Source organism: Cnephaeus nilssonii (assembly GCF_951640355.1).
Source record: "Cnephaeus nilssonii genome assembly, chromosome: 3".
Classification (NCBI taxonomy): Eukaryota; Metazoa; Chordata; class Mammalia; order Chiroptera; family Vespertilionidae; genus Cnephaeus; species Cnephaeus nilssonii.
Genome location: NC_137074.1, coordinates 40942266 through 40956250, shown reverse-complemented (window position 1 = coordinate 40956250; position 13985 = coordinate 40942266). Strand labels below are relative to the sequence as shown.

The following is a 13985-nucleotide window of genomic DNA, read 5'->3' as shown; positions in this document are numbered from 1 at the left end:
CATCATTGATGTTTCTACCTCTTTCTCCCTCTCCCTTCCTCTCTGAAATCAATAAAAATATATTTTTTAAAAAGTGTGATATTGAAAGTCCATTTTTTACCACTGTAATTTGACAGTCTGTTCGATGCTTCTCTGCCTCTGTATCTCTTTTTGTTTGTGTGTGTGTGTGTGTGGGGGGGAACAGTAAGAGATCAACCAAAGGACTTGTATGCAGGCATATAAGCATAACCAATGGACACAAGACACTGGGGTGGGGGGGTGGGGGCACGTGCCGGAGGGTAGGTGAGGCCGGGGGGTAGGTGAGGCCAGGGGAAGGTCAATGGGGAAAAAAAGGAGACAATAAAATAAAATTAAAATAAATAAACGTCCATTTTTTGTTTGGAGATGATGAGTAAATAATGATAATTAAAATATAGTAAGCCCTGGCTGGGTGGCTCAGTTGGTTGGAGCGTCATCCTGTACACCAAAAGGTTGCAGGTTTGATTCCTGGTCAGGGCACATACCTAGGTTGCAGGTTCAATTGTATGGGAAGCAACCAATCGATGTTTCTCTCACAGCGATGCTTCTGTATCTCTGAAAACCAATGGAAACATATCCTCAGGTGAGGACTGAAAATAAGAAGTAAAATGTCAGATGGCAGTATGTGTGGCACTAGACACTATCGAGTTAGAATTGAGTTGCTGTAACTTGAAGTGTATCAAGCAGCAGTGAAAAATGACAAAAATGCTTCATAAGGTCTCTGTTGTAACTACTCAGCTGTGTTGCTATAGTGCAAAAGCCTTCACTTATGACATGTAAATGAATGAAAGTGGTTGTGTTCCAACAAAATTTTATTCATAGGCATCAAAATATGAATTTTATATAATTTTCACGACATGAAATATTCTTCTTTGGATTCTTTTTTATCGATCAAATAATATAAAAATTATTTTGAGCTCATGGGCATTAAAAAACTGGCAGTGGGCCATAGTTTGCTTACCCCTCAACTATCTGACTCAGATAATTATATTCTTACCTTCTGGCAAGCTGCCTCAATTGTTCAGCACATTCGCTGTCTGATTTCTGGTTTATAAGTTCAAGGATATTCATGGTTCTGTGAAAATGTCCACATGATAAACTCACACTAACAGCAGTTTCATGTTTATCTCCAGTAAGTACCCATACTTTGATACCAGCCATTCTCAATGCTTCAATAGTTTCTCGAACTTTATCTTGTAGTCTGAAAATAAATGAAACAAAATTAGCAGTAGAAAATACTTTTCTGATTGTATTTTAAATATAAATCACGGAGTATAAATAAGGTAAATTCTGGACTTCTTGACCTAAGAATGTTATAGTAACATTCAGTTCAGTGATAAAACTGAATTTTCTTTTTCTCCATTAGGGAAGAGACAAGAAAACCAAATCAGTGATCATCTATTTAACATAAAATCTACAAACATGTCAAACTCTCAGCCGATGGGCCACATGCCTCGTTTATTACAAACTCATATTTTAAGAATATATTTTCAAAGTTGATTTTTATAGAAGCAATTAAGTATATGGCCTACATAAACTATTTTATTAGAAAGTCTTAAATTTCACTATAAGATTTTTCTCTTTTTTTGATAAGGAAATCTCTCATATCAGCCGTTCAAAATTAGACTGTGGACAATAAAGGACTATATAACCTCAGGTGAGTCTCAGAAATTTCATGAGGACAACTAAAAAGTAAATGAAAACCTAGGGTTGTTTTTTTTAAAATGCAAACACACATAGATCTCAGAGGTAGAGAAAAATATAACAGGATTAATTTGTAGAATTCAATTTAATTCACAGATTTCAATTTAACTCAAACTGTGAAAGGCATATTGAGAGTGGTGCTGGAAACAAAGACAAAGAATAAATGGACCTCAAGAAATTCACAGGCTAACAGAGAACAAAGTCGTTAAACAAATAATTGTAATATATTGCCACAGATCTACAAAACATGGAGACTTCACAAAAAGAGCTTTTTAAATTCTGTTAGAAGTATGGAAAGGTTTTAGTGGAGTGGGGTAATACCTGAACTATTCTTTATAAATAGGTATTCATAAATGGGTAAGAGGAGAATGATCAGGTAGAAGGCATAGCCTTGCCAAGGAACAAAGCCATAAAATAGAACAGTGTTAACTATAGTTGTTGTTCAGAGGAAAACTACAGTTTGGTACTATCCTATCTAATAAAGAGGGAATATGCTAATTGACTGCCATGCCTTCAAAGATGGCAGTGCCCACAGCCACAAGATGGTGGCGCCCAGGCCCCCCCAGCTGCCCAGGGCTGGCCCGAGGCACAGGCAAGACTCGGATGGTGGCTGCCCAGCCGCCCATGGCCGCCCGAGGCTTGTGCTGCCAGCAGTGGCAGCAGCAGAGGTGTGATGGGGGTGTCACCTTCCCCTGATCACTGAGTCGCCTCCCGCCCCTGAGGGCTCCTAGACTGTGAGAGGGGGAAGGCCGGGCTGAGGGAACCCCCATCCAGGGCATAAATTTTCATGCACTAGGCCTCTAGTGGAAGTATAAAGTGGAAGGACACAGTAGTGGCAGGTGAGGCCGGAGAATTAAGCAGGTGCTAAAAGTCTTTGTATGACACATACTGCAGAGTATCCTAAAAATTTAAGTCTATGAGCAAAATTGTACATAGCTGTTTTTTTTTCAACTATTTCAGATAAATTGCTAGAAGAAAATTATACACACTAATGGGGAAAAAGGCTTTAACTGCAGATTTTGATTTTAAATATATTAATTACATGATGTTAATAAATAAAACATGTGTCATAAATTAGGAACACTTGGCTAAAAAAATTCTTGCATGAGAAAAATGATATTGCCTATTTATCTGATACTTACCTGTCTTCTACTGCTGTAGCTCCAAGTAATATTAGGTCTTTCTCTATGAATTGGAAGGCATTTGCCAATTTTTCTTCCCGTTGCTGCAAGGCAGTCCTGGCTTCAAATAGGCGTCTATCTATTACCTCATATTCTTTAGACGTCAACTGTCTATAGGCCATGCACAGAGTTCTTAGCCCTTTCTAACACAGAAAAATTAAAGACAAAAATTAAACAAAAATAACTAATGGGGAATCAAGAAGTCACTGAAATAAAACTGAGGACCCCATTACCAAAAATCAATTACAAATAATTTAAAAAGTACTATCATCTAGTGACAGAAAATAAATGAGGTGATAAAAAAGTCCTAGTGATCTGAGTTATGGAACACATATTATCATAACTCTTTCAATTTCTAAGGAGTTCTTAATAAGTTGCTCAAAACAAGTAAGGTCATTGAATTGTAAATTAGAGAATAGATAGAATCATAAGATTATCTTATCTGTGGTTTTAAAACTGTTTTACAGGGAAAGCCAAAAAGTTCCATAATGGAACCTTCATGATTATCGAGAGGCAGCCCCAGGTTCTGCTTTTCTGTTTTAACTAGTACAAATCCACTTTTACCTACTTCATAAGAAATTTTTTAAACAAAAGGGACTATCATTTCCTGAGGGTTTATGGCAGGGGTGGGGAACATCCGGGCCATAAGAGGTCTGTGAAATCATTTGGTCTGGCCCTGCCAAAGCATTAGGGGTGAGTTAATTAAATGTTTGACCAAATATAGCAGGCTAATTTTTAAGCTGATAATTTTGTAGGGCCCACGCATGATGTTATAAATATGTAAGTGGCCCTTGCCAGAAAAAAGTTCCCCACTCCTGGTTTTATGGTATGACAAACTTGCAATTCAAATAAAGAAGTCTATAAGGTGGCCATTATCAAACAACCAATACTTTCTAGAGCCACTGAATGATTTAAAATCGTATCATTACATCTTCACTGGTGAACTGGAATTACACAGAATTTTAAAATATATATGCTTGATTTTTCTGATCCTATTGGGTTCAAATTTTTCTTATGGTATTAGTATTTGAAAGTTGGTATATAAATCTACAGAAACTTATAAAAGTTCCTCTTCTTGCTATATATTTTCCTCAGAAAAACCCAAAGTAAATGTTCTAATTACAGAACTTGGAAAGGCAGATTTAAAAGTACTATATGACACTATTTAGCAGATTTCTAAATATTGGCATTTCTTAATTTGCAAATGACCCACACCTATAAATGCTTCTCTTAAACAACAGTTAAAGGACTATGAGATTTATTAATAAATGAACTTAGTTTTCTCTATAACAAACATTTATTGTCAACTATGTGCCAGCACTGTTCTGAATACTGATATGATAGTAAGGTAAAACAATGTCTTTGTTCTCATGGATGTTACAGTGTGGTAAATGAACCATATCATAAACAATTAGGGAACAGTAATAGGAAAAAAGAAGCCGTAAGTAAAGGAGGCAGTTGAGCCGAGATGAGTACATAGCATACATTTACAGAAAAGTAGAAATGAGATATCATGAGGTCCTAAGACTGAGAGAACTGCTTAATAATTTTTCTATTCACATAATTCGCACTTTATTTCTATAAGATTCTCCTACATTATTTTATTGAAAGACATAACTCACATACCATAAAATTCACTCCTTTAAAGAGGATAACTCATTAATTTTTAGTTAAAGAGTTGTGTAATTATTTCAGTATTTAATTCCAGAACCTTTTCATCACACCCAAAAGAATTCCGTATCCATTAGCAGAGACTACACTTCCCCCTCTTCCTCTAGACTGTGGCAATCACTATAAATTGGCTTATGTTGGATTTTTCATATAAATAAACTCTGTGGACTTTTGGGACTAGCTTCTTTCACTCAGCATAATCTTTTCAAGGTTGATGCATGTTGTGGGATATATTAGTACTTCATTTCTTTCAGTGGCCAAATAGTCCATTATATGGATACTAGGAGCCCGTTGCACGAAGTTTCGTGCAATTGACTTTTCCTTCACCTGGCTGCCGGCACCAGTTATCCGTCAGCAGCAGTTTTCCTCTGGCCACCCGCCGATCAGAGCGCCTCCCGCCAGCATGATCGGCCACCCCGAGAGGAACTCTGATCGGGAGGCGCTCCGATTGGGCAGGTGGCCAGAGGAAAACTGCTGCTGGCGGAAAACTGGTGCCAGCAGCCACGCAATCGGCCACCCCGAGTTCCGCCACCAGTGTCTTCCGCAGCGCCGGCCTAAGCAGTGCCGGCCATTTAAGCCGGCGGGAGGAGCGGGGGGCGGGGACTCGCGAGTCCCCGCCCCCCGCTCCTACCGCCAGCCAATCGGCCACCCTGAGTCCCGCCCCCTGCGCCTCCAGCCGGCCCAATAGTGGGCGTAGCGGAGTGATGGTAATTTGCATATTACCATTTTATTAGGTATGATGACATATTGTTTAATCCATTCATCAGTTGATGGAATTTTGGGTGTTTCCATTTTTTGGCTATTAGAAGTACTGCTGCTGAGAACAGTTGTGTACAAGTTCTTGGTAGACATGTTGTCAATTCTCTAGAGTGTATGCCTAGGAGTGAAATTGCTGCATCATTTAGTATACTCCATGTCCTATGAAAAACTGCCAAACTATTTTCTAAAGTGGCTATATCATTTATATTCCCACAAGTGTATGAGGGTCCCAATTTCTCCACATCCTTGGAATTTCACCTTTATTTTTTTAGTAACCCTCCCTACTTTTTAATATAGTAACCTAAATGGTCCTTGCTGCTGGAAGTACCCTGATTATAATAGGTTCAAAGAGAAGACACATTTAACAGGTTAAAAGTCAACTTTTAACTAAAGAACATGGAGCCAACACATCCTATCTAATAAAGGAGTAATATGCAAATTGACCATCACTCCAACACACAAGATGGCTGCCCCCATGTGGTCAAAGATGGCTGCCCCCATGTGGACACAAGATGGCCACCACAAGATGGCCAGCAGGGGGAGGCAGTTGGGAGGGACCAGGCCTGCAAGGGAGGGCAGTTGTGGGCGATCAGGCCAGCAGGGGAGGACAGTTGGGAGGGACCAGGCCAGCAGAGGAGGGAAGTTGGGGGCAACCGGGCCTGCAGGGAAGGGCAGTTAGGGGTGACCAGGCTGGCAGGGGAGGGCAGTTAGGGGCAATCAGGCTGGCAGGGGAGCAGTTAGGCATCAATCAGGCTGGCAGGGGAGTGGTTAGGAGATGATCAGGCTGGCAGGCAGAAGCGGTTAGGGGCAATCAGGAAGGCAGGCAGGCGAGCAGTTGGGAGCCAGCAGTCCTGGATTGTAAGAGGGATGTCTGACTGCATCCTAAACGGGCAATTGGACATCCTTTGAGGGGTCTCAGATTGGAGAGGGTGCAGGCTGGGTTGAGGGACAACCCCCTGTGCAAGAATTTCGTGCACCAGGCCTCTAGTAATTCTATAATTTTTGATAAATTAATGCAAAAATGAAACCCCAAATCTTTCAAATATTTATATAATATATAGGTAGATATACATATCTTTCAGAGTTTTTAAATCATAGAAATTTGCACTCACCAAAGCAAATTCATCTACATGAATTCTTGTTTTTTCTATTTCTCCACCTATACATGTAGGGAGAATTGATGATTCAGCTCCTTTAGCAAATAAAAACTTCTCACCTAAAAAGAAAAATGAGTTATCAAGCTCTTAATATTAGATAAATAAAAATTCATAGAAGTTCAGGTTGGTTACCTGAAGGTGCCTGAACAATTACACTCATTCTCCTACGATCTGAATCAAATTCCAGAATATGAAGCAGTCTGTACCTAATAGGGAAAAAAAAAGACAAAACTTTACTTTTTTAAATAATATCAAGTAAATATTTAGAAAGAGTCCCTATTAAAGATAAAAACGATTAATTTAGAACAAGAAATTAACCTCAACTACATTTTCAAGATGACTGGTTATGACTTATTACTAACAAAAGAAGATACAAATAGAAGGAATTAACATTTATTGAGCACTAACCAAATGCCATGTACTTTACATATCATGCTTTAAGACCTACGAGAACAAAGGGAGGTAGGTCTTATCTCGTTTTACAAATGAGGACTATTAAACACAGAAAGATTAAGTAATTTGCCTAACGTCAAATAAGTTTGTGAGTGGAATCCAGATCTGCCCATAGCTCCATGTCTTTCTCACTAAAAAATGTAATTGATTCTCCTCTTTTCTGCCCAAACACACCTAAGAAATACACACACTCACATGAATAACAGAGGCTCATTATAGCAGTGATTTTGAACCTGGGATGGGATACATGTATATAGGTGGGGGAACAAATGCCTCTCTAAGGAGCAGTAAAAGAATTTGCATGGATGGGTCAGGTGTAGACTAAAATCTTATGGATGAATATATACAACTAGAGGGCCAGTGCATGAAATTAATGAAAAGGGGGGCAGGGGGTGGGGTGTCCCTCAGCCTGGCCTGCGCCCTCTTGTAATCCGGAACCCCTCAGGTAGGGTCCCTAGGCCTGGCCAGCGATCAGGGCCTATCAAAGCTTTCCTTCCCCTGGCTACCTACCGGCAGCTGGCCGCGACCCTGCTTGTCATCTGTGCGGTGCTGCCCCCCCCCAACCCCCACACCCCCCCGCCACCGGTCGCCTCCCTCTGTGGGCAACAGGTGTGGGGTGCGATCGCTTGGCTGGCCTGGGCCTCATTCTGCGGGGCGATCGCTGGCCAGCCCCGCACACCCGCCAGTGTCACTGGCTGGTGGCCTGGGTCCCCCTCTGTGGGGCGATCAATTGCAGGGCTCTTCCATCAATGGCTCCTCAGAGGGACGCCCCACCCACCAGCCACAGCGCCACCAGCTGGGTATCCTGGGCCTCCCTCTTTGGGATGATTGATTGCGGAGCCCCCCCCCTCCCATGGATCACCCTGCAGAGGGTGGCCTGGACCTCCCTCTGCAGGGCAACCCCCCAACTAATCGCATCGCACCGGCCTTGGCTGGCCTGGTGCCAGTGCGTGTCATAGCATGGTCGTCCAGAAGGTCATCTGGACGGTCGTTCTGCTGTTTGGTGGTTTGGTTGATTTGCATATTATGCTTTTATTATTATAGATTATTATAGATGATGTACATATGCAATACTTTGCCAATCTGAAAGATAAACACTGATTAGAATGATGGCATCTAAGTTGATGGAATGATCTAGACAGGCTCCCACATGAAAGCAGCCAAAAAATAAGCTCTACTTAGTTTGGAAAAGCATAGTCTAAATAAAAATTTACAGCCGGAGTTGAGATGACTGGAACTGATAAAATCATGAAAGATTTGATTATAGTAAGAATGGGCCTAATTTATCATACAGTAGAAATAAGATAGCTGTTCTTTAATGTTTAAAAGACAAAATCATAGAAAATATAAGAAAGTTTTTCTTTATTAGTAAGAAACTTGTAAAAATCATTCCCCTAGGAGTGTGTAAAAATAAATACAAATAAATTCAAGAGCCATTAAGCTAAAATAGAGACAAAAGATTCAAAGCAGAATATTGTTATTGCTGTGATGAAATACAATCCTACATAATAAAATGGTAATATGTAAATTACCATCACTCCGCTACGCCCACGATTGGGCCAGCAGGAGGCGCAGGGGCGGGACTCAGGGTGGCCGGGGTAGCTGATTGGGCCAGGAGGACGCTGAGCTCGCGGCGCCAGTGGCGCCGCGAGCTCAGCGTCTGTGCCATGGCTGCCCCGGAGGCTTTCGGAAGGCCTGGGGCACCCGCGGACAGCCAGCCCGCTGGTGCACCAGGTGCATGATTAAATCATGCACTGGGCCTCTAGTGTAATAATAACATCATTTTAGAGCAGGGTCAGTAAACTTTTTGTAAAGGGCCAGATAGTAAATATTTTAGGCTTTGTATACATATATGGTCTGTGTTAGATATTCTTTCTTATTTTTTTTAAACAATCTCTTAAAAATGTAATGTAGTTTATGGGCTGTACAAAAACAGGCTGTAGGCCAGATTTGACCTTTGAGCCACAATTTACCTAAATCTGTTCTATACTAAATGCTTGATATATAGAAAATTACAATAAAGAAAATAATTACCGTTCCAGTTTTCCAAGTATTTTAATTTCCATAGTTTCTTCATAATTGCCAATAAATACAATGCCAATCCTAGGATTAAAATGAGAAAAAAATATAAAATTTAGGGAATATTTCATATTTCACAATATATCATTATAACATAGCTTGAATAAAAATATTTAAAATACAAGTTTAAGATGGATTTTAAAATATTTCCTTTTAATATAGCACTATCTTTAAGGATCAGAGTAGGTCCAAAACAATACACATGTATTCTCACAGATTTTCCCACCTAATAATAGACAAATATGCAAATTGACCGTACCTTCGCTATGCCCACGATTGGCCAGGAGGCGTGGGGGGGCGGGACTCGGGGTGGCCGGGGTGGCCTATTGGGCTGGCGGGATGCTGAGCTCACGTCGCCAGCAGCGGCGTGAGCTCAGCATCTGCGCCATGGCTGTGCTGCGGCACAGAAGGGGCCTCTGGGGCAGCAAGCTCACCTCTTGCTGCGGACAATCAAAAGCAGGGAGCTGGGTGCCTGTCCGCTCCAGCACCAGGCTTTTCAGAAGCCTCCGCCGCACCGGAGGCTTCTGAAAGGCCTGGTGCACCAGCGGACAGGCACCCAGCTCCCCCGCAATCGAAAGTGAAAGTGTGGGAGCTGGGTGCCTGTCCGCTCAGGCACCAGGCCTTTCAGAAGCATTCGCCGTGCCGGAGGCTTCTGAAAGGTCTGGTGTACCAGCGGAGAGGCACCCAGCTCCCCCGTGATTGAAAGCGAAAGCGTGTAGGGGACCCTACACATGCATGATTTAATCATGCACTGGGCCTCTAGTATTATTCATATTAACCAGATTTTTAGAGATCACATCAAAATATGACTCTATTGCAAGCTTAACAATTAATGACACATTTTAAATTCTCATTTAAAAAACTGAAATAAATTTCTACCTCTATGTGTTTATGAATTTTGTCTGATAATTCAAATACTAGTATTTTCACATTTTTTATTTAAAAGTTTTTTTCTGACAATTTGGAAATCAGATTAAACTACCTTGCAGCAGCTTCCACTAAAGCCTTTTCGTCTGGTGAAGATGCATAGTACTCCAACTGGGAGGGTGCAAGGCTGGCTTGCCAGGGACCATCCCCAATGCCATCAGTCTGAACATTACTAATCTGTACAGTGTGACAGAGACTGACTGCTTTAAAGAAGAGATCGTGTTCTTTAATCTGTAAATATATAATTAATATTCACACTATCAATACCAATCCCAAATAACATTTAGGAAACCAGAAACAGAATTCTAAAAAATGCAAATACAGTTCATATTTTGGTAACCTAAGAGCTAGAATAAGAATGCTACAATTTTGAACTGCTTAAATAACAGCTGGTTGCTTCTAACTTTAAAGAGTAAAATGTCACATTTGCTTATGACCCGTCAGCTTTTTAGGAGGCATAACCAAATTGCAAGTAAAGGTGAAACCTCTTTTGTGGAAGAAGTGAGGTCTCCGAAAGTATTAAATAAATTCAAGCTCTGTCCCAGCACAGTCTTCTTTACTTAAAGGCAGTAGGCTTTCCTTAGCTTAGTTCCATTTACAAACACATATTAAGTGACTGTAAATTTTCAGTATTAAACCAAAGGATATACATGTCAAATATATTTCTTGCCCCACTAACACAAACAGAACTATTTCAAATGAAACTCCTATTTATTAATTTAAAAATTGCTTACTAGTTCAGTTTCACTTTCAGGACTGGTTCTAAAAGAAGAACTGGATGTAAGATGGGGTAAGTTGTTAAGATGGGAAAAACTAAGATAACTTAAGTTTCCATCTGAAGAGTCTGGTGTTGGTCCTTCAGATACAAGTCTACCATTGATTTCTTGGTATTTTATGCCATTAATTGAACATTCCCGAAACTGCATCTCATTTTCTGTCAGTGTGCCAGTTTTATCTGTAAACACATACTCCACCTAGAAATAGAAAACAAAAAAAACACAACCTTTGTGTTCACGGTCCTACGTTAAACAAGAAAAGTTGGCCTCTGTCTCCTTAAGTCAAGTCTGCCTATTAAAATTGATATATTGATGCTGATTCTGATAATCCATTAAATAATTAAAGATGCCATGGAAACAAAACAGGGTACCAGAAAATATTTTTTAAAATATACACTTTGAAGTTTGTGGCATCTGTATGTGTATGTTCATCTGTGGAATTGATTAAAAATGTAGTATTAGTACTTCTTTTTATCTCCTGGATGTTTAGTAGGACTCAAGGATGATCTCTGAGCGTTGACTGGGTAGCTCATTTGGTACAAGTGTTGTTGCGATATGTTAAGGTTGTGGGTTCAATTCCCGGTCAGAGCACATACAAGAATCAATCAGTGAATACATAAATGAATGAAACAACAAATCAATGTTTCTCTTTCTCTCTCATCAATAAAAAATAAATAGAATGGCCTATGAGCAGGGATGGAAGGCATGCTTAATTAACCTAGAATGTGAAAGGGAATCTGGTCCAGGAGAAATGGTATAGAGCTGGAACCAGAAATACAAAATGATAGCAACACAAAAAGTCAGAGGTAGAAAGTTGTCTAAAATAGACAGAGGAAATTGAAACTGAGGGCACGAAACAAACTCAGTAAAAAGAAATGTATAAAAAACATATTTTAAAAAGTAAATAAGACAAATAATTTTATTATTCTTTGAGACTAATACTAGAAAATTAACCCTAAAAGAAGGTAGGTCCATAAAGAGAAGAATAAAATACTCAATTCTTGATACAACTAGAATTATGTTGAGAACATGCTTATTGCAATGATGACTTGAGAAAGAAGTCATTTAAAACGGGAGGTAGCTATCACAAGGGGTTAAAAACTATAGATCCCTTATGAAAATAGACACAAACCAAATGCAGAAACATATAAAAAGGATTATATACCATGAACATGTGAAATTTATCCTTGGAATGAAAGATTGGTTCAACATATAAAACTCAATCAGTGAAACCCTCTATAATAATAAATGGTACTTGACCTTTATTCTAATAATAAGATAATTATCTCGATAGACGTAGAAAAAGCATTTGACAAAAATCCAATACTCTTTCATGATTAAAAAAACACTCAATAAATTAGGAATAGAAGCATACTCCTCAACCTGGTAAAATGTATTTACAAATACCCATAGATAGCATCTTACTTAATGGAGAAAGACTAAATGCTTTCCCTCCAAGTTCAGGAATAAGACAAAGATGTCTGCTCTTGCCACTTTTATTCAACACTGTACTGAAGGTCTAATCAGGACAATTGGGCAACAAAAAAGAAAAAGTATTTATTTGGAAAAGAAGAGGTAAAACTATCTCCATTTGCAGATAACACAGCCTTGTATATAGGTCATGGAATCCACTGAAAAAACTACTAGAACTAACAAGTGAGTTCAGCAAAATTGCAGAATAAAAAGATCAATATATAACAAGGGAGGTAGAATTAAAGTTGGAACAAAATTGTTTTGACCAAGACATAATGATACATGAGAAACTATACCTCAAAGTTCATTTTTGTGGAAACAGTAAATATAAACAGAATAATTAAGTAACTAACCCCATCATATAACTAGCAAATGGTGAAACTAGAAATAAAAGATAATATACTTTACCTTTGCTATGTGATATTAAAGGTTGCCCAGTATCTATAGCAAATGTTGAATTGTAATTTAAAGAGGATATTTTAGGAGGTGTCACTTATTTAAAAATATATATATTTTTTATTGATTTCAGAGAGGAAGGGAGAGGGAACATCAATGATGACAGAGAATCATTAATAGGCTGCCTCCTGCAACCCGAACATATGCCCTGACCAGGAATCGAACTGTGACCTCCTGTTCATAGGCTGATGCTCAACCACTGAGCCACACTGCCTGGGTGAGATGTCACTTATTTATACAAGTTAATAAAAAACTTTTAGATTAGGCCCTAACCGGTTTGGCTCAGTGGATAGAGCGTCGGCCTGCGGACTCAAGGGTCCCAGGTTCGATTCCGGTCAAGGGCATGTACCTTGGTTGTGTGCACATACCCAGTGGGGAGTGTGCAGGAGGCAGCTGATCGATGTTTCTCTCTCATCGATGTTTCTAACTCTCTATCCCTCTCCTTTCCTCTCTGTAAAACATCAATAAAATATATTTTTTAAAAAACAAAAAAAAAACTTTTAGATTAGGAAGAGTGAGAATGAAGTATTAAACAAATATGATGATATAAAATACATCACCAGTCAAACAAATAACAGCTTTAAAATTTAAAAATGGAAAACAAAATTAGGTGTGGAGCAAAGTAGGGCTGTTTTTGGTAAAAGCCTTCTAATGTTTTCTGTTTTATTAGTCTTTGCACATGTATTGTTTTGATTAAAGTAACAAGTCAGGAAAACAAATTAAAAGGGTCATTACCTGTCCAAGCTCTTCATTCAGATCAGAAGTATTGACTTGAGCTTTCTGATCTGATTCTTCATGATAGAGATCAAGATCCCAACCAATAAAAAATGATCCAAGAAATTTCTGCATTTCGACTGTCACATATAATGAAATTGGAATGATGAAATTGTAGAGTACCAAAAAGGCAAGGAAGTCTGAAATAAATCTCAGAATCTAGAGGGAAAAAAATGATTATTTGATAAGTGAAAATATGAAACTATCTTCAGTATTACTGCAGAAAATTATCAGAAAGTTTCATGTCTAAACAGACTATTAACTATATTTTGAAGCAGAATAGTCTCATGGATTAAAATTCATTTATTGAGTTGTCTTTTTAACACATTTCCTTGGTAGTTTTATTGCTCATTAGACTCTCAAACAAAATAAAATAAAAAAAAAACAGTTACATTCAAATTATTGAATTTATTACTTTTCAGAAGCTACCAAAAACCTGGTGTGACTGAAACTGCTTTTGGCAAAATTTTAATTATAACCTCTGGAATATGCTTACCATGCTACTTTTACTCTTCAAAATTACAGATAACTAAAAATTGAGTGCAATTTTTAAAAAA

At 38.9% G+C, this 13985-nt stretch overlaps 1 protein-coding gene across 3 annotated transcripts in view; it reads right to left on the bottom strand.

Moving 5' to 3' along the window:
• ATP11B (ATPase phospholipid transporting 11B (putative)) overlaps nucleotides 1-13985 on the bottom strand; it is a 116058-nt gene that overhangs the window by 41550 nt on the left and 60523 nt on the right. For all 3 annotated transcript variants that reach the window (XM_079766407.1, XM_079766406.1, XM_079766408.1), the window contains 8 exons: nucleotides 13390-13587; nucleotides 10684-10923; nucleotides 10005-10180; nucleotides 8978-9046; nucleotides 6623-6696; nucleotides 6446-6549; nucleotides 2865-3046; nucleotides 1016-1219 (listed from right to left, as the gene is read on the bottom strand). In XM_079766407.1, the coding sequence (XP_079622533.1) occupies nucleotides 1016-1219; nucleotides 2865-3046; nucleotides 6446-6549; nucleotides 6623-6696; nucleotides 8978-9046; nucleotides 10005-10180; nucleotides 10684-10923; nucleotides 13390-13587 (1247 nt within the window). The remainder of the gene's footprint in view (nucleotides 1-1015; nucleotides 1220-2864; nucleotides 3047-6445; nucleotides 6550-6622; nucleotides 6697-8977; nucleotides 9047-10004; nucleotides 10181-10683; nucleotides 10924-13389; nucleotides 13588-13985) is intronic.